This window comes from Mesoplodon densirostris, chromosome 7 (genome assembly GCF_025265405.1).
Source record: "Mesoplodon densirostris isolate mMesDen1 chromosome 7, mMesDen1 primary haplotype, whole genome shotgun sequence".
NCBI lineage: Eukaryota > Metazoa > Chordata > Mammalia > Artiodactyla > Ziphiidae > Mesoplodon > Mesoplodon densirostris.
Window position 1 is genome coordinate 63,483,194 of NC_082667.1, and position 21,048 is coordinate 63,504,241.

At 43.1% G+C, this 21,048-nt stretch overlaps 1 protein-coding gene across 1 annotated transcript in view; it reads right to left on the reverse strand.

Annotated features, from left to right (window-relative positions):
- Window positions 1–84: 84 nt before the first annotated feature.
- OVCH2 (ovochymase 2) overlaps window positions 85–21,048 on the reverse strand; it is a 55,325-nt gene continuing 34,361 nt past the window's right edge. Inside the window, exon 17 of the mRNA XM_060105209.1 lies at window positions 85–161. Within this exon, the coding sequence (XP_059961192.1) occupies window positions 85–161 (77 nt within the window). The remainder of the gene's footprint in view (window positions 162–21,048) is intronic.

A 21,048-nucleotide genomic window follows, 5' to 3' on the forward strand; every position in this document is an offset into this window, starting at 1 on the left:
CCAGGAAGACACCGAGGACGGGAGCTAGGCCGGGAAACGCGCGCCCAGGGCCGATGGCGCGCGGCACCTCCTCCGACCCTACCCCTAGGGCTGGGGCCGGGGGTCAGAAGGTTCTTTCTCGCGGGACTCCCGCCCTGCCCCCAGGGCCCCCAATTCGGGGCCTTCCAGGGCGGGACCGAGGCCCTGCGGGGAGCTGGGGGCTACCTCGCTCCTAGTTTAATGTCCCTGGTTTATTACGTGGCTCCCTCTGCATCCTGGTCCTCTCGGCTCACACTCTGAGCATCCCTGACGGAGAACTCCCTCCCCTCCGCTTGTTTAAACTGTGGCAAGCCTGGAGGAAGTGTGTGCTGGTCAAAGAAATGGGAATTCACGCCAATTCAAAGAGCACCGAAATATATTCAGTAGACATCCATAATGAGCTCCTACTCTGAGCCTGGTCCCCGGGCCAGGTGTTTGGGGGGGCGGGGGAGTGTGTGATCGAGTTAAAGAAGACAAAGCATTCATTCATTCATTCATTCTCTGTTGGGAGAGAGAGGTGATAGGTACCCAACACAAGACCAAAGAGGATGCCGAATTGCAGGCATAGACGGCTATGGGGATTCTTTACAGCACATTTCAGAACCTTGGTAACCCCCTCCCCCATCAATTCTCCCACTGCCAGTGGCAAAGGTAAATACCCGCTTCCCGGGCCTGAGTAAGACAGAGGAGCCAGGAAATGGACTCCCACCCCCAGCCCCCAAACACACACCACTACAGGCACATGCATAATGGACCTCCCCCACCAACACCTCCAGATGCCACGGTATTTTTGTCAGATACCTTAATTTTTGGCGATCTGTTAATTGTGAAATGAACTGATTAATCTATTAGTCAATTTCACAATTGATGGCTTATGAACTAATTTCATTACCTAATTGCTAAGGAGGTTGAATATGTTCCATAGGTTTTTTTTCTCATGGAGATTTTCTTTGGAAAAAAAAAGGCTCCTCATGACTTCTGCCCATTTTTGTATTGAGCTGTCTTTTTCTTACTGAATTTTAGGAGTCTTTTATATATTTTAGAGACCACTTCTTTGCCAATTATATCAAATGTTACAAATGTTTTCTCCCAGTAGGCAACTTATTCTTCCTTCCCGTCTTCCTTCCTTCTCTCTCTCCTGCTCCCTCTGTCTTTGGATGAATAAAAGTCTGAAATTGTGATATAATCGTATGTATCAATCTTCAATCTTTTCCCTTTATGGTTAGTGCTTTTTGTGACTTGTCTATTCTTACCTAAGTTCAAGATATTCTGTATTTTCTCTGACAAGACAAAGGTTTTCCCTTTTAAGTCTCTCAACCACCTGGAATTGATTTCTGTGTATGATGTGAAGAAGGGATCCAGTTTAATTTTTTCTATATGGATAATGCATTGTCTTAGTAACATTTATTGAATTGCTCATACCTGGTCACTACTAACCTGCAATGCCACCCCTGTCATATATCAGTTTTCACATATTTATGAGTCTGGTTCTGGCCTCCCTGTTTTCTTACATTGATCTAGTTGCCCAGCTCTCGTGACAATGCCATACTTCTCTAATTACAATAATTTATAACAACTGTTTATATCTTTCACTCTTATTTGGGTCTGAGTTGAAATATCACTTCCTTAGAGATGCCTGCTCCAATCCCCAATTAAAGAAGATGTACATATTACATTCTATTCATAGCTGTTACTTCTGAATATTTAATTGTTAAATGGCTGGCTCACATTAGTCTGGACATTTCACTAGGGCAGAGACTCTGTGTCCCCAGGGCTTATCACAGTGACTGTCACATAGATAACATTTAATAAATATTTAACAAATGAGTGAATAAATTCATCTCTGCTCTGCAGCATTTATCACACTGTCCAGCCCAGAGTAGATGCTCATAAATACTATGTTTAGTAGGTGCTCCATAAATACTAAAGAAAGGACCAATCCTCTCCATCAGTACTCTATGTGCCTTGCTTGCCTAATTTGTCTCTGTAAGACAAATCACCAGATGACATACTACAATATCTTACCAACTTGCTTATTGTCTTTCTCTTCCTGCGGGAGATAAGATCCATGAGCACAGGAATTGCTTAGTCTGTTTTAACTTCTGCTGTATCCTAGGCCTAGAACAGTGCCTAGCAATTGGTAGATGATCAATAAATATTTATTGCATGAATGAATGAATCTTCTTCCTTTGATTCAATCAAACATCTATTTTTGGCTTTGGAATCTAAAGATGCCTCACTTTGTACTGTGGATTTCTTAGTACTTTGCCTCTACCCTCCATTCTCCCTTCTCATGTTCCCTGCACGGTCCCTCCATGTTACTAGAGGGACAGATGGCACAGCCTGCTTTGTTAATCTTGGAGTGGGATGAAGGCAGGCATTTATCTGGGTTCCTGGTAATTTCAAGAGAGCAATAATTCTTTTCTCTCCTCAGCACTCCTGCACACTTTATATGTGTCCCTCATATGTTCGTGTGCTGCCTGCATTTTGGTTCATCTTCTACTCTTCTCCTGAAATAGACCATAATAAGCACACGTCTCACTCCTCACATCCTCAGCTTGGTAAGAGGGCCCAGCAAAGAGTAGGCCCTCAGCAAGTATTTGCTGAAAAAAGAAAGAATGAACATCTGTTGTCACTGTTTGAGCATATATGACAGTACTGAACCCCTCTCACTGCTGAGATTCCCCTGGGAAAGCCGGTGCCCTGACCAAGCTGGTGCTTAGAGTATTTGCTTCTTAAATTTCCAGGCTGTTGTGGGCTTGTCATTAGCTTTTAACTTTGAAAATGATTTATTTCTATTTTATCCTTTGAACAAATGAGCACCTATGGACATGTTAAGCTTAAATTGTGGTAGGCTCAGTGACAGGCCCCCAAATATACCACATCCTAAATCCTAGAATCTGTGAATACTGCCTTATAGCTGCAGTGAAGTTAAAGATCTTGAGTTGAGACTATCCTGGATTGCCTCGTGGGCCCAATGTGGTCACAATATTCTTTATAAGAAGGACACAGGAGGGCAGAGAAGAAGGTGATGTGATGCCAGAGCAGCAATTGGAGTGACAGACTTTGAAGATGGAGGAAGGGGACACAAACCAAAGAATGCAGGCACCACTAGAAGCTGAAAAGAGCAAGGAAAAGGATTTTCCCCTCAGAGCCTTTGGAAGGAACCAGCCCTGCTGATATCTTGACTTTAGCCCAGTGAAACTGATTTTTATAATTCTAGCTTCCAGAACTGTAAGAGAATAAATTTGTGCTGTTTAAAGCCAGTAGATTTGTGATAATGTGTTATAGCAGCAATGAGAAACTAACATACTGAATGAACTATTGTTTTTGTCTCTTAGGGCTTACTTATACTTAGATTTATTCCAAAAATATATTTCCTTTAATTTGGATAAGAGAAAGCAGGAGGTGGCCCTCCCCTCTGGTCCTGATGCTCTTGTTGCTCTAATTATGGGTTTCTTTTCTTTCAGCAGCCTCCTGCTGCCTGGCCACATCTTCAGCTTGTTGTCTCTGCCAGGCCACATGGGCAGCCCACCCACTCCATCCCTTCCTCTGCACTGGGTTCTGGCCTGTGCATTGTGCAAAAATGTCATCCTGAACAAAGGACCTAGGCAGACCAATCTAGTTGACCAGGGTAAACTTTATAAGAGAACACAGATGGAGTACCTAACCCACTCCAAGCAATCAACCATGACCTAGGCAGAATATTACTTGAATTGGAGTTTCCTTGGTTTTCCTCTTTAAGAATTTTAAACTAAAGTACATTGATGCTACCTGATCAGAATTCTCCACTGAGCACTGCAAATAAAGCATTGCACATAAAGCAATGGTAACACTTTGCTTTCTGGAATGTTTCAACCTTGGCTTGTAGAATGGAAATGTGGCATGGAAAACTTGGCATGCTCCTGGCAATCTGGTGCTGACATAGGCCTGGTGGGATAAGACTGTATAAAGACAAGAGGCTTGAGACGCTGGGAGTGACCAGAATTTGCCAGAAACAGTATGTTTGGGAGGAGTCAAGGGATAGCTTGAGACAGGTTCATGAAACAGAAACAGAATCACAGACATAGAGAACAGACTGGTGGTTGCCAAGGGGGAGGGGGTTGGGGGAGGGGTGGAGTGGGAGGTTGGGTGTAGCAGATTAAGCTTTTATATACAGAATGGATAAACAAGGTCCTACTGTACAGCACAGGGAACTATATTCAATATCCTATGATAAACCATAATGGAAAAGAATATTTTAAAAAAGTATATATATATGTATAACTGAATCACTTTGCTGTACAGCAGAAATTAACACATTGTTAATCAACTATACTCCACTTAAAAAATACAGAAACATAAAAAATAAAAACATTTCAAGAAAAAAAAAAAGAATAGCTCGAGGAGTCCTATTCCTGTCGTCCCTCCCACACCCAGAGGAATCCTCCCTGAGCAGCTCTGTCTGCAGAGCTACGCCAACCCTGCTACTCGAGCTCCCCCCAAATGTTTACAGCAGTTGCTTCAACTCTTCCCAAACGGCATCTGTTGTGGCAGGGCTGGGGTACAGCCTCCAGAAGGTAGTATGTAATTGTGAGTTCGCAGCTTGGGTGGTGGAGACAACAGGGAGTAACTAGGACAGCTGATGCAGCTTCCGGGGGAGAGTGCCACCTGCACAGACGGGGTGTGGCTGCCTGCCCGGGGCTGGGAGCCTCAGACCCATATTAGGAGAAAGGCTGGCCTCCAGGAAGGGAGAATGGGAAAATGTCCCAAGGAAAGAAATGAAAGAACACATGCCTGCCTCCTAGTTGAACACAGCCAGTGTTTGTGGGGGCAATTTCTGTTGTTTGTTTGTTTGTTTTTTAAAGCAATAACGAGTGAAGATGGAACAAACTGGGCTAAAGCCTCCATTCTGAGAATCATTATAAAACATTCTTTTTCATGGAACTGTAGGGTATGCAAAGCATTTCCCATAGTGGGAGATATCCCTCTGAAATTGCTGTGATCCTTTTACAACCACTTTAGTTTGGAGAAAGAACCTCCGAGGGATTCCATGCCTTGTCCAAGGTCACAAAGCTAGGACACAAGCCCATGTTTCTGAACGTAGGTCTTTCCCCTACACGGCAACCTGTGATACAGTCAATGCATAAAAACATTTTCTTCGGGCTTCCCTGGTGGCGCAGTTGTTGAGAATCTGCCTGCCAGTGCAGGGGACACGGGTTCGAGCCCTGGTCTGGGAAGATCCCACATGCCGCGGAGCAACTAGGCCTGTGAGCCACAACTACTGAGCCTGCGCGTCTGGAGCCTGTGCTCCTCAACAAGAGAGGCCGCGACAGTGAGAGGCCCGCACACCGTGATGAAGAGTGGCCCCCCGCTCACCGCAACTAGAGAAAGCCCACGTACAGAAACGAAGACCCAACACAGCCAAAAATAAATAAATAAATAAATAAATAAATAAAATTCAAAAACATTTTCTTCGTGATGCCACGCAAACTTAAACTGAATTCCTGACTTCCAATTTAAAGAAGGCTTCCACTTTTCAGGTGCCAAAGCTGAGGCCCAGAGATGTCAAATGATGCTCTTGGAGAAAGGACTCTGATTGGGTCATTTGTATTGAGACTTCAGTCTTTCGCAGCCTGCAGTTTAAGAGCAAGTATAACTTTCTTCCATGGTGGGAGAGAACTCAGAAAGTACAGAAATGTAGAAAGGCACCTCTTTTCTCTGCCCTTCCTCCTGTTACTCTGTATCACCTGCTGTGTTCCCCTCTAAGTTCTCTTCCCCTCTTATCTGTTAAGGAACATTGCCCCAGCAATTCTTCCATCTTTTCCTCTCATTATCAGTTCCTTCTCTCTACTTGATAATTCCTGGCAGAGTACATGTGTTCTGTCATTTTTCTCATATTAAAAAAGTCATAAAACCTTCTCTTGACTTCCATATCCACATTTAGGTGCTACTCCATTTCTGTGTTCCCAGTTACAATAAAATTTCTTGAAAGAGTTACCTATACTTGCCATCTTCAATTCTGCCCATCAAATTCTCTTTTGAGTTTACTCCAAAAAAAGTTTTCACTCTCACCACTCCTTTAAAACTGCCCTTGTTGAGATTTCAATAAACCCACATTGCTAAATGTAATGGTCAGTTCTCTGTCAATTCCTTCTCATTTCCCCCCAACCCCATAAACGCTGAAGTGCTCCAGAACTCAAATCTCAGTTTCCTTGGTGATCTTGTCCTATGTCATGAGTTTAAATAACAACAATATGCTGATGGTTTACATATGCAGGCTGGATCTTTCCCCTGAACTCCATGTTCGTATATCCATCTGTCTACTTGACATCTCCTCTTGAATGACCATAAGCAATTCAAACTTAACGTGATCAAATACAAACTCCCAATCTTCTCCCAGAATTCTTGTACCTTATAGTCATCTAAAGAAGTCATCTCAGGAGGGGAACACCCAAGATCAATATAGTCATATATAAACAGTTCAAATCCTTCCTATGCCACACTGGTTAATGTACATTGTTCAGAATTTTTCATTTCAGGAAATGGCGACATCATACTTCCAGTTGCTCAGGCCAAAACCACTGGGGTCATTTTTTACTTCTCCTTTTCATACCTCACATTCAGTCTCTCTGGAAATCCTGTTGGCATTTACTTTAACGTATATCCAGACTCTACTTGTCACCAAGTCCACTGCTACCACTCAGATGTCAGTTTCTTGCCCTGATTATTGCAGTAGCCTCCCGACTGATCTTGCTTTGTTCCGTGCCCTCTCCCTACAGTCTAGTTTCAACATAGGAGCAAGAGTGAACGTGTTAAAATGGGTTTAACTGCTACTCCACTTGATGTCCTCTCACTCTACTCGGAGTAAGAGCCAATGTCTTTACACTAGCCCATAAGGTCCCACAGAAGCCACCTTTCCCACCTAACTTCTCTGATCTCCCTGTGGCTATGCCTCTCCTAGCATACTGACCCTCCAGTGGGTTTTTATACATCTCAGACATGCTCCCACCTCAGGTCTTTAGCACTTGCCATCCTCTGTGCCTAGAATGCTCTAATCCCCAGATATCTGCCTAGCCTTCACCCTTACCACCTTCAGGTCTTTCCTCAGATGTCTCTTTATCAGTTCTTCCCTGACAAGAGATTTTTTTTAATTGCAAATATCCTTCTATTTAGCATTCACTATCCCTCATCCCTGATTTATTTTACTCGATATCATTTCTTATCAACTGCTATATTTTTTACTTCTTTGCTTATTATCTGCCTCCCCATCCCCATTAGATTTTTGTCCATTTTGCTCACTGAAGTATCCCTTGTGCCTAGATACCTGGTGCAGATAGAGCCCCTTACAAATGCCTGTTGATTAAATGAAGAGATAAGCCTAAGAAGAACCTAAAGAACACTCATACCCCATCAACCCAAAGAAAATCCCTACTAACCCCTTGGAATACATCCTTTTAGAGTTCTTATTCTGGATATTTATATTCTGAGTTGGACAGAAATTAGTGGCATAAAAGCAAGTCAGCCTCTCCCACCCCTTAAATTAGGAAAAATAGACCAAAACGTTTTCAAAACGCAAAAAGAGATATAAAATGCTCCAGAGGGACTTCCCTGGTGGTGCAGTGGTTAAGACTCTGCGCTTCCAATGCAGGGGGCCCGGGTTCTATCCCTGGTCAGGGAATAAGATCCCACATGCATGCCGCAACTAAGAGCTCAAATGCCACAACTAAGGAGCCTGACTGCTGCAACTAAGACCTGGCACAACCAAATAAATAAATAAAATGCTCCAGAGTGTATTAAAGTTATTGATAAATAGCAACGGCTGGAAATACTCATTTTTGACCATACTTATCATTTCAACTACATTATCATGTTCACAATCTTGTTCCAAGTCAATTTGATTTCACTCAAAGCAATTTGAAGCCACAGTCTTGTTGGAATGGGTTTCAGGATGCAAACACCTGAGATTAATACAGTCATATATCAATAGTTTAAATTTTCCCTATTCCACTTTTGTTAATGTATATTGTTCCAAACGATTATTATTCTGAGAAAACTAGAATGCCTACTATGTGTGTTGACTGTATATAGGGGCAAACTCATGTGGCCCTAGAACTCTTGAGGATGACCTAGAATTGAAGTATAATGAGTGAGACTACCTTTCTGTAATAGGTGGAGCTTTATTAGCCATCCTTGAATGTCTACTATGTGCAGGCACTGGGCTAGCCTCATTACAAGCCAGGACATTCTTTATAAATGGATGATTGAGGATGATCGGGAACACCTGAATCTGATCACATTGTTTAGGGTGCAGTGCACTGTGCAGAGCACCGTTGTCCTGTCTGTGGTTAAGAAACCTATGGTCTGAGCCATTATTATAGTCTATCCTGAAGACGGACAGTGTTAACATGAGATGGGTATTCATGGAGCCTGAAAGAAGGGAAATCAGAGAGCAGGTGTTTGCTACCCCGCCCAGCGTCATGAGCATTCTGCTTACTGGAACGGTGATGGGAGAGTGCTTTGGTAGGTCTCTCCCATACCTGGATGAGATGCCCCTGAGGATGATGTCTGACCTTTGCTGTCCATCAGAAAAGTTTGGCAGCAGAAGTTGGGAGGGGTGGATGTACATATCCCATATCACATATTACATTCACTAGAAGTGAATTGCCCCGGTCCCACGTTAATACACCCACCTCTGTGTTTATGTATCCTCCCATTGAGTCTGGGACTCATTTCCTGTGAGCCTCATCACGGTGAGCATCTTGACACAGTTGAGTTTCTGGGCCGACAGGGCTGAGGACCTGGACTCTTAGGGCACCTCCAGGACTCTGCTTGAGGAGCCAGACCCCCTCCCTGAAACAGAAACAGTTTTTTCATTGGCTCTTAAATCAAGCTTCAACAGGCATTAAGAGCTTATTTCTTGCTTCTTATTTTTTGATCCTGTGCCCAGAATCTTAAGTGTAACATAGAAATTAACCCCAACAATTATGGTGTATGGACTATCTATAAGACATAGTTAATGTCCTTATGTATGAGTGGGTTTCAGCTTGAGTCTGAGCTTCAGACTTTTCCAGGGATGTTTGAACTGGTGGGATGGAATTAGCAGAAGTCTATTTGCTTAGGGCTGAAGAGACTCCTGAGGAAGAATTTATATTGGGGGAAGAATGATCCAGGTATAAAGAGTCTGAGGAGATGAAGAAACCTTAATCATCTTAAGGGGGCTATTCTGAGAATATCGTGGTGTCTTCCATTCTATTTTCTTCCAATTAGAAAAAATGTCTTAAAATACACATAACATAAAACTTACCATCTTAACCTTTCAAGCGTACAGTTCAGTGCTGTTAAATACATTTTTATTATTGTGCAACCATCACCACTATCCATCTCCATAACTCTTTTTCACCTTGCAGAACTGAAACTCTAACTCCCCATTCCTTCCTCTCCCCAGCCCCAGCAAGCACCTTTCTACTTTCTGTCTTTATGATTTTGACTATTCTAAGTATCTATTATAAGTAGAGTCAAACAGTTTTGTCTTTTTTGACTGGCTTATTTCACTTAGTATAATGTCCTATAGTTTCATCTATGTTGTAGCAGATGCTAGAGTTTCCTTCCTTTTAAAGGATGAATAATATTCCATTGTAGGCATATACGACATTTTACCTAACCATTCATCCATCAATGGACACTTGGGTTGCTTTCATGTTTTAGCTATTATGAATAATGCTGCTATGCATGTGGTTGTACAAATATCCCTTCATTGTCTCCCATTATTGACTGGGCTAGACTCATCCTAAAGAAAGCAAGGGTGAAGTCCTTAAACCAGAACTGAAAGAAGAATTTCACTGAAGTCCCTTTTAAACAGTAGGACCCAAGCAGTACTCATGGAGGGTAGCACAAAGCAGAGAGACATTCTCCCTCATTTCACCAAGGAAATGACACCACCGGGGCTCCACTAACTCAGTGGAGAAGAGTGGGGACACAGAGGAGTGTGGTGGCAGTGGCCCTGAGGGCTGGTAACTGAGCAGGGAAATGCAGTTCCTGGTAGATCTAGCGTGGGAGGTGGAAGAACCACACTGCCTGAGGGAGCAGACTTGTGATGATCCAGAAAAAGAAAGGATAGGAGGATATTTCTGCTGGGGTCCAGGAGGGTTGGGCACTTGTAACAGCTGATTATGCCAGAGCCTGCTCTCTGCAAACTGATAAGGACCCCTGACGAGAATTAAAGGTTTGTGGGTCATCAATCTTGATATGCAAGCTGTAGATCAATCTTGTGATATATTTTGTCTGCTAATTTAACTTTAATGTATGTAATAATAAGTCTGGTGAGAATTGAGGAGCAATAAAGAATGTATGATTCTTCCCCAAATAGGATGAAATTAATCTTTTGAAGCCATAGAATTGCCTGCCCTACCCCATACTGCAACCAGTAGTGATTCAATTCCAGAAGCAAGGAAAAAGGAGACCAAACCCCTGAAAATATAAGGGGAGGATCCTTTTCCTTATCTGGAGTACAACGTTTCTGAAAATCCAAAGGAAGGTTTTTTAGAAAGGACTATTCAATTCTCAAAAGATGGTTCTTGAAATTATCTACAGGGGGTCTCTGAGGGTCCTGAAGATTCTAACCTCCCATGGTCACAGCAGCTCCACCAGGGGCCCTTTTGTCAAGCCACCAGGTGACAACCAGAATCTTTCCCACAGGCTGCCAGCTGCCCAGTACCCCAGGAGTGCTGCCAGAGAGGAGAGAGATGGTGGGTGGAGAACTTACCCAGAAGGAATCCGTGCCTCCCCCAGAAGGGAAGCCAGCACCAGTGCTCTCCAGAGCATCCACGGAGCAAGGGACGCACAACACACCTGGCAGGCTTCAGAGGCAAGGATGGAGATGTTAAGCTGCAGAAACTTGTTGGACATCTCTCCACCTTGAAGGCAAGGAATCGCTTTTGTTAAAGTCAATTAATGTCTAGGAAAAAAAAACAGAATATATTTTCAGTGCATTTTATCCATAAAGACAAAAGGAAAGAGGATTCTACTATGTGGATTAAAAGGTATGTGATGTTTCTCAGCAAGCTGTCAAAGAAAATTATATTACCCGAAACATTTATAAGAAGTGATGGCTGAGAAGAAACAGTCCCCTTGAAGACTAAGGCTGAGAAATGAATGGTTATTAGGATCATGCTAGTGTATTAGTATCTACCTCCTTGACTCCTGAAGCCAGAAGCATCAGCAGCCCAGAGACTAGCCACTGTACTTGGGGACCATTCTTCTGAAAAGGAAATCTATCTCTGTTATTGCCTCTTTGTCACCTCCTGTTTATTCTCCTTTGGCCATCAGACCAGGAATCCTGACTTACTGAGGTTACCCACAACATGCCAAAGGCCTCTTTTCCCATTCTTATTGGACTAGACTTTGTGCAGCATTTTACACTATTGACTACCCTTCCTCTTGAAACCTAAGCTCCTCCCCAGCTTCCATGCTCTGTCCTGCTTCTCCCCCTGCCCTTCTGCTCATTCCTTTCAGCTTCTTTCCTCAGGTTCTCCTCTCTCCCTTTGCTCCTTTTCCTCTTAAAATAGCCTTTCTCAAGGCTGCAACCCTCACTCATACTTGCTACCTCTCAAATCACATCATCCTTGGCTGCCTTCTTAATCCCTGGACAACTGTAGCTGGACATCCCACAGGTACCTCCAAAATTACCAAATACAAACTTAATTCATCTTCATCCCTCACACCCTCCCTATATCTGCTACTGCTATGATATTCCCTTTCTGGGTCAAGAGTAAATGTAGAGGCAGTAGAGTGTACTGGTTAGGAGCACCAAATTCTTCTAACTTCAGACAGTCCTGGGTTTGAATCCCTGTTAGGCCATGTATTTGGGCAAAGAAATTGATCACTGAGCTTCAATTTTTTCATCTGTAAAATTAGGGTTAATAATAGTACCAATTTCTCAGGTTTACTGAGAGGATTCTATGAAATAATGCACATAAAGGGTTTGGCCCAGAGTAAATAATAAATGCCAACTATTATCATGGTTAGCTTTTATCTATGCAATCACTTGAGTTCCATACCTGGAAGTTGTGTGTGTGTGTGTGTGTGTGTGTGTGTGTGTGAGACATTTTCTTTTCTTTCCTCCATTTTAAGCATTATTGGTCATCAAATCTTTTTCTTCTTTCTTTTTTTATTGGTCATCAAATCTTATTGAGTCTGTAGAAACAATGTTTTTTGAAATTACTTCTTCCTCCTTGTCACTCTTGTAGTCCTCATCATATTTTATTTGGGCTCTTACATCTATGCATCTCCTCAACTGCCAGATTAATTTTTCTTTAGTACAGGTTTTCTTTTTTTGCCTCTTCTGCACGCGAAGGGCAATAGTTCCCATCACTGGACTGTAAGATAGAGTCTAACCTTCTTAGTGTTACCAAACCCAGGTCTGGCTGCTCACCGCTTGAAAGCCAGTTCTCGACGGACAAGTGTTGGTAGGAAAGGAAAGGTTGCTTTATTTCAGAGGCTGGCAACAGGGGGAGAGGGTGGACTCCTGTCCATGAACCAACTCCCAATTGCTGCTCAGGGGACAGGGGCTTTTAAAGGGGAGTTTCAGGGCTGTAGGTGGAGGGAGGGAGCAGAACAGCACAGTCAGCTCTGACAGGAATCTTGAAATCAGTAACGTGGTGGTCTGACCAGCGTCATCTTGGTTGTTTTAAGTACATTAACCTTTAGTTCCAGGGTTTGTTCCCATTTCTTTGAGGTCAGTTCTCGGAATTGTGTGAAGCCGAGTAGCTTATGTCATGCCTTCAATTTGGTCACCGTGTAGTCATCCTCCTCCACCTGGTGGGGTCTTCAGTGTCTGCAAAACAGTTAATGGGATATGGTTCAGAATCTTACCTATAGCCCTTAAGGAGGAACTAAAGGTCCTTGACTATGCTTAATGATTAAACTATTATTATTTGGTCTCCTTTGACTGTTTTCCTTTGTTTCTGCATTTTCTCACTTCTCTGATTAAACTTATTCTTTGTCTAAAGTTTTTCCACAGACAAAAGGCAGGCTGAGGACATAGTGGGGGAGGCAAGGACCATAGGGTCCTGCTCTGTTTCATTAGCACCAAAATAAGACCCTTCACAACTGGGACTCAGGCTGTAATTTTAAATAAACTCCCCTCAATTCCCCGTCGAAGCACCAGCCCCACAGAACTGTCACCTTTGCCCTGACTATCCCTCTGCTTAGCCTTTCTGATCCTTAGTTCATGCCAATCCCTCTGAATGGAATGCCTTCCCTTCTCTGTCTCCCTGAAAAACTTCTGATTCTTTTAAGGCCCAGCATAAGTGTCTAATCCTTAGCTAAGCCTTCCCTCATAGTCCTAGGAAGTCATTCCCTTCTCTGTGTTCCCTCTGAACATAGCGCTCACATCTCGTACAGCATTTATATCACCTTGTTCTGGGGACGGTTACACAGAGTTCATAAATTCTAGGCTAGAAATCACAGATTGGGTTTTATTTGCTTTTGCATTCCCAGAGCCTAACTGAGAGTGTGGCAAGAAGATGGCGTGCAATGAAGACTTGCACGTGACCATGTGAAAGAATGAATGACACAAGGGATCAGTCTCGGGGCAGGAAGGGTGGCATAGCACCGGAGCGGTGTGGAATTAGTCCCAAAGTGGGGACAGTGCAAAGATGACTGTGCTTAAGCTGAGTCAAGCACAGGCTTTGGCTCAGCCGTTGGGTGACTCCGTCACTTCGACTTTACAAGCCTCAGTTTCTTTTCTTTTTGTGAACGTGGGGTAACTGTCTTCACCTGTTCACACCACAGGGGCAGTGTGAGAACCACTGAGAGAGGTGGGTAAGTAAGGAGTCTGTGAGGGGCTGCAGGGATGGAAGTTTCCCAGGACCGTAGTGTGAGGGCTGATCGCAGACCTGGATGAGGGCGCCCATCCTGTGGCTGTGACCACGAATGTGCCAATGCAAGTGAAGTGGGTCCACCGGTTGTGGTGTTGCCAAGTCATAGTCCATAGTGGTGCTGCAGGAGCTAGGGTGGCTTATGAGGTACGTGATGGACCTTTCCGGATAAGACAAAAGTAGCGTAAAATAGACCCACTGAAGAAGGGAGGCTCGTGGAGCTTGGGTGCTTGAATTCTCCCCAGCAAGGAAACAACTTGAAGTGTGGGTACCCGGTCACCATGTGGGATGCTGTGGGACTCCCCCTTGTGTTGTAAGTGCCCACATAGCTCCAGGTGGACAAGGGTGTGAGAGAGGGTTTCCTAAATGACTGTTGCTCATTCTATAGTCCTGTAGGGCTAGAAAAAGGAAGAGCTGACCTATGGGCAACAGAAGGTTCCCAGGAGAAGAAGAGGACCCCCATTGCGAGGCTAGACACAATTGACAGACTTGGAGTTGGCTCTTCAATCCTCCCTATTGCTCTCTTTATACAGGGAAAGAAAATTCAGTCCAAATCCTGTATTCTACACCAGAAACATCTATGACCAAACCCAGGTCAGCACCGTGGGAACCACATGATCTAGTGGGGCTGCGGCAGTCACAGTGAATGCTGGTGGCCAGGCTGCCTGGAGATAAGGCTGCCTGGAAGCTCTGAGGTCTCTTACCTGAGGGGAGCCTTTGGCCAAATCACAGATGTTTGCATTCACCACCCAAGCAACTAGAAAGTAAGAAGAAAAGAAATTGAAGGTATGGCCTCATTAAAAAATATGGGGTTGGGAGGTGGCTCTCCAAAGACCCCTGGAATCAGAGGGAAAGCAAGGCTGCCATCTTGACCATCACAGTGAAGGCAACAGCCAGCCCTTCCAGCAGCCCAGTGAGGCTCTAGAGAATGCTGTCTCTGTTCCTACGGCTCAGAAACATGATGCAGTCTGTCTGACATCACTTTATGAGTTAAGAGCTCTAAGAGGGGAGACCTTCAAGATGGCGGAGGAGTAAGATGTGGAGATCACCTTCCTCCCCACAAATACATCAGAAATACATCTGCATGTGAAACAACTCCTACAGAACACCTATTGAACGCTAGCAGAAGACCTCAGACTTCCCAAAAGGCAAGAAACTCCCCCACGTACCCGGGTAGGGCAAAAGAAAAAAGAAAAAACAGAGACAAAAGAATAGGGACGGGACCTGCCCCTCTGGGAGGGAGCTGTGAAGGAGGAAGAGTTTTCACACACTAGGAAGCCCCTTCGGGGGCGGAGATGGGGGGAGGGCGGGGTAGGAAGCTTCAGAGCCACGGAGGAGAGCGCAGCAACAGGGGTGCGGAGGGCAAAGCAGAGAGATTCCCGCACAGAGGATCGGTGCCGACCAGCACTCACCAGCCCCAGAGGCTTCTCTGCTCACCAGCCAGGACGGGTTGGGGCTGGGAGCTGAGCCTCGGGTTTCAGTTGGATCCCAGGGAGAGGACTAGGGTTGGCTGCGTGAACACAGCCTGAAGGGGCTAGTGCACCACAGCTAGCCGGGAGGGAGTCTGGGAAAAAGTCTGGAGCTGCCAAAGAGGCAAGAGACCATTGTTTCAGGGTGCGTGAGGAGAGGGGATTCAGAGCACCACCTAAACGAGCTCCAGAGATGGGCACAAGCTGCGGCTATCAGCGTGGATCCCAGAGACGGGCACGAGACGCGAAGGCTGCTACTGCAGCCACCAAGAAGCCTGTGTGCAAGCACAGGTCACTATCCAAGCCTCCCCTCCTGGGAGCCTGTGCAGCCCGCCATGGCCAGGGAAAGTACCGTGATCCAGGGACAACTTCCCCGGGAGAACACATGGGGCGCCTCAGGCTAGTGCAACGTCATGCTGGCCTCTGCCGTGGCAGGCTCACCCAGCACTCCATACCCCTTCCTCCCCCCTGGCCTGAGTGAGCCAGAGCCACCTAATCAGCTGCTACTTTAACCCGTCCTGTCTGGGCCGGGAACAGATGCCCTCAGGCGACCTACATGCAGAGGCGGGGCCAAATCCAAAGCTGAACTCCGGGAGCTGTGCGAACAAAGAAGAGAAAGGGAAATCTCTCCCAGCAGCCTCAGGAGCAGTGGATTAAATCTCCACAATCAACTTGATGTACCCTGCATCTGTGGAATACCTGAATAGACAATGAATCATCCCAAAACTGAGGCGGTGGACTTTTGGAGCAACTGTAGACTTGGGGTTTACTTCCTGCATCTAACTTGTCTGGTTTTATATTTAACTTAGTTTACTATTTAGAGCTTAATATCATTGGTAGATTTGTTTATTGATTTGGTTGCTCTCTTCCTTTCTTTATATATATAGATACATATATTTTTTTCCTTTTTCTTTTCTTTTTTTTTTTTTTTTGTGCTGTACGCTGGCCTCTCACCGTTGTGGCCTCTCCCGTTGCGAAGCACAGGCTCCGGACGCGCAGGCTCAGCGGCCATGGCTCACGGGCCCAGCCGCCCCGCGGCATATGGGATCTTCCCAGACCGGGGCACGAACCCGTGTCCCCTGCATCGGCAGGCGGACTCTCAACCACTGCGCCACCAGGGAAGCCCCCTTTTTCTCTTTTGATGAGTGTGTATGTGTATGCTTCTTCGTGTGATTTTGTCTGTATAGCTTTGCTGTTACCATTTTTCCTAGGGTTCTGTCTGCCCTTTTTTGTTTTTGTATTTTAGTATAGTTTTTAGCGCTTTTTATCATTGGTGGCTTTGTTTATTGGTTTGGTTGCTCTCTTCTTTCTTTCTTTTTATTACATTTTAATTTTTAAATTTTTAACAATTAAAAATTTTTTTCTTTTAATACCTTTTTATTTTCTTTCTCTCTCTCTCTCTTTCTCTCTCTCTCTCTCTCTTTCTTTCTTTCTTTCATTTTTTCTTCCTTTTCTTCTGAGCTGTGTGGCTGACAGGGTCTTGGTGCTCTGGCAGCATGTTAGACCTCTGCCTCTGAGGTGGGAGAGCTGAGTTCAGGACACTGGTCCACCAGAGACTGCCCAGCTCCACATAATATCATATGGCAAAAGCTCTCCCAGAGATCTCAATCTCAACACTAAGACCCATCTCCACTCAATAGCAAGCAAGCTCCAGTGCTGGACACCCCATACCAGACAACTAGCAAGACAGGAACACAACCTAACCCATTAGCAGAGAGGCTGCCTAAAATCATAATAAGTTCACAGACAACCCGAAACACACCACCGGATGCGGTCCTGCCAACCAGAAAGACAAGATCCAGCCTCATCCACCAGAACACAGGGACCAGTCCCCTTCACCAGGAAGCCTCCACAACCCACTGAACCAACTGTAGCCACTGGGGACAGACACCAAAAGCAACGGGAACTACGAACTGCAGCCTGTGAAAAGGAGACCCCAAACAGTAAGTTAAGCAAAATGAGAAGACAGAGAAACAAAGAGCAGATGAAGGAACAAGGTAAAAACCCACCAGACCAAACAAATGAAGAGGAAATAGGCAGTCTACCGGAAAAAGAATTCAGAGTAATGGTAGTAAATATGATCCAAACTCATGGAAATAGAATGGAGAAAATATAAGAAACGTTTAACAAGGACCTAGAAGAACTAAAGAGCAAACAAACAATGATGAAAAACACAATAAATGAAATTAAAAATTCTCTAGAAGGAATCAACAGCATAAAAACTGAGGCAGAAGAATGGATAAGTGACCTGGAAGATAAAATAGTGGAAATAACTACTGCAGAGCTAAATAAAGAAAAAAGAATGAACAGAATTGAGGACAGTCTCAGAGACCTCTGGGACAACATTAAATGAACCAAAATTCGAATTATAGGGGTCACAGAAGAAGAAGAGAAAAAGAAAGGGACTGAGAAAATATTTGAAAAGATTATCATAGAAAACTTCCCTAATAGGGGAAAGGAAATAGTAAATCAAGTTGAGCAAGCACAGAGAATCCCATACAGGATAAATACAAGGAGAAACATGCCAAGACACATATTAATCAAACTATCAAAAATTAAATACAAAGAAAAAATATTAAAAAGCATCCAGGGAAAAACAACACATAACATACAAGGGAATCCCCATAAGGTTAACAGCTGATCTTTCAGCAGAAACTCTGCAAGCCAGAGGGAGTGGTAGGACATGTTTAAAGTGATGAAAGGGAAAAAACCTACAACCAAGATTACTCTACCCAGCAAAAATCTCATTCAGATTCAACGGAGAAATTAAAACCTTTACAGACAAGCAAAAGCTAAGAGAATTCAGCACCACCAAACCAGCTTTACAACAAATGCTAAAGGAACTTCTCTAGGCAGGAAACACAAGAGAAGGAAAAAACCTACAATAACAAACCCAAAACAATTAAGAAAATGGGAATAGGAACATACATATCGATAATTACCTTAAATGTAAATGGATTAAATACTCCAACCAAAAGACATAGACGGGCTGAATGGATACAAAAACAAGACCCATATATATGCTGTCTACAAGAGACCCACTTCACACCTAGGGACACATACAGACTGAAAGGGAGGGGATAGATAGAAAAAGACATTCCATGCAAATGGAAATGAAAAGAAAGCTGGAGTAGCAATTCTCATATCAGACAAAATACTTTAAAACAAAGACTATTACAAGAGACAAAGAAGGACACTACATAATGATAAAGGGATCAATCCAAGAAGAAGATATAACAATTGTAAATATTTATGCACCCAACATAGGAGCACCTCAATACATAAGGCAAATACTAACAGCCATAAAAGGGGAAATCAACAGTAACACAATCATAGTAGGGGACTTTAACACCCCACTTTCACCAATGGACGGATCATCCAAAATGAAAATAAATAAGGAAACACAAGCTTTAAATGATACATTAAACAAGATGGACTTAATAGATACTGATGGGACATTCCATCCAAAAACAAAAGAATACCCTTTTTCTCAAGTGCTCATGCAACATTCTCCAGGATAGATCATATCTTGGGTCACAAATCAAGCCTTGGTAAATTTAAGAAAATTGAAATCATGTCAAGTATCTTTTCTGACCACAACGCTATGAGACTAGATATCAATTACAGGAAAAAAATTCTGTAAAAAATACAAACAGATGGAGGCTAAACAATACACTACTAAATAACCAAGAGATCACTGAAGAAATCAAAGAGGAAATCAAAAACTAACTAGAAAACAGTGACAATGAAAACACGACCACCCAAAACCTAAGGGATGCAGCAAAAGCAGTTCTAAGAGGGAATTTTATAACAACACAATCATACCTCAAGAAACAAGAAACATCTCACACAGACAACCTAAATTTACACCTAAAGCAATTAGAGAAAGAACAATAACCCCCAAAGTTAGCAGAAGGAAAGAAATCATAAAGATCAGATCAGAAATAAATGAAAAAGAAATGAAGGAAACAGTAACAAAGATCAATAAAACTAAAAGCTGGTTCTTTGAGAAGATAAACAAAATTGATAAACCATTAGCCAGACTCATCAAGAAAAAATGGGAGAAGACTCATATCAATAGAATTAGAAATGAAAAAGGGGAAGTAACAACTGACACTGCAGAAATACAAAGGATATGAGAGGTTACTACAAGCAACTATATGTCAATAAAATGGACAACCTGGAAGAAATTGACAAATTCTTAGAAAAGCACAACCTTCTGAGACTGTACCAGGAAGAAACAGAAAATATAAACAGACCAATCACAAGCACTGAAATTGAAACTGTGATTAAAAATCTTCCAACAAACAAAAGCCCAGGACCAGATGGCTTCACAGGTGAATTCTATCAAACATTTAGAGAAGAGCTAACACCTATCCTTCTCAAACACTTCCAAAATATAGCAGAGGGAGGAACACTCCCAAACTCATTCTACGAGGCCACCATCACCCTGATACCAAAACCAGAAAAAGATGTCACAAGAAAGAAAACTACAGGCCAACATCACTGATGAATATAAAATCCTCAACAAAATATTAGCAAACAGAATCCATCAGCACATTAAAAGGATCATACACCATGATCAAGTGGGGTTTATCCCAGGAATGCAACGATTCTTCCAATTATGTAAATCAATCAGTGTGATACATCATATTAACAAATTGAAGGAGAAAAACCATATGATCATCTCAATAGATGCAGTAAAAGCTTTTGACAAAATTCAACACCGATTTATGATAAAAACCCTCCATAAAGTAGGCACAGAGGGAACTTACCTCAACATAATAAAGTCTATATCTGACAAAGCCATAGCCAACATCGTCCTTGATGGTGAAAAACTGAAACCATTTCCTCTAAGATCAGGAACAAGTCATGGTTGTCCACTCTCCTCACTATTATTCAACATACTTTTAGAAGTTTCAGCCACAGCAATCAGAGAAGAAAAAGAAATAAAAGGAATACAAACCAGAAAAGAAGATAACCATTTGCAGATGACATGATACTATACATAGAGAATCCTAAAGATGTTACCAGAAAACTACTAGAGCTAATCAATGAATTTGGTAAAGTAGCAGGATACAAAATTAATGCACAGAAAACACTTGCATTCCTATACGCTAATGATGAAAAATCTGAAAGAGAAATTAAGGAAACACTCCCATTTACCACTGCAACTAAAAGAATAAAATACCTAGGAATAAACCTACCTAAGGAGACAAAAGACCTGCATGCAGAAAACTATAAGACACTGATGAAAGAAATTAAAGATGATACAGACAGATGGAGAGGTATACCACATTCATGGATTGGAAGAATCAACATTGTGAAAAGGACTCTACTACCCAAAGCAATCTACAGATTCAATGCAATCCCTATCAAACTACCACTGGCATTTTTCACAGAAGTAGAACAAAAAATTTCACAATTTGTATGGAAACACAAAAGACCCCGAATAGCCAAAGCAATCTTGAGAACGAAAAATGGAGCTGGAGGATTCAGGCTCCCTGACTTCAGACTACACTACAAAGCTACAGTAATCAAGACAGTATGGTACTGGCACAAAAACAGAAATATAGATAAATGGAACAGGATAGAAAGCCCAGAGATAAACCCATGCATATATGGTCCCCTTATTTTTGATAAAGGAGGCAAGAATATACAATGGAGAAAAGACAGTCTCTTCAATAAGTGGTGCTGGGAAA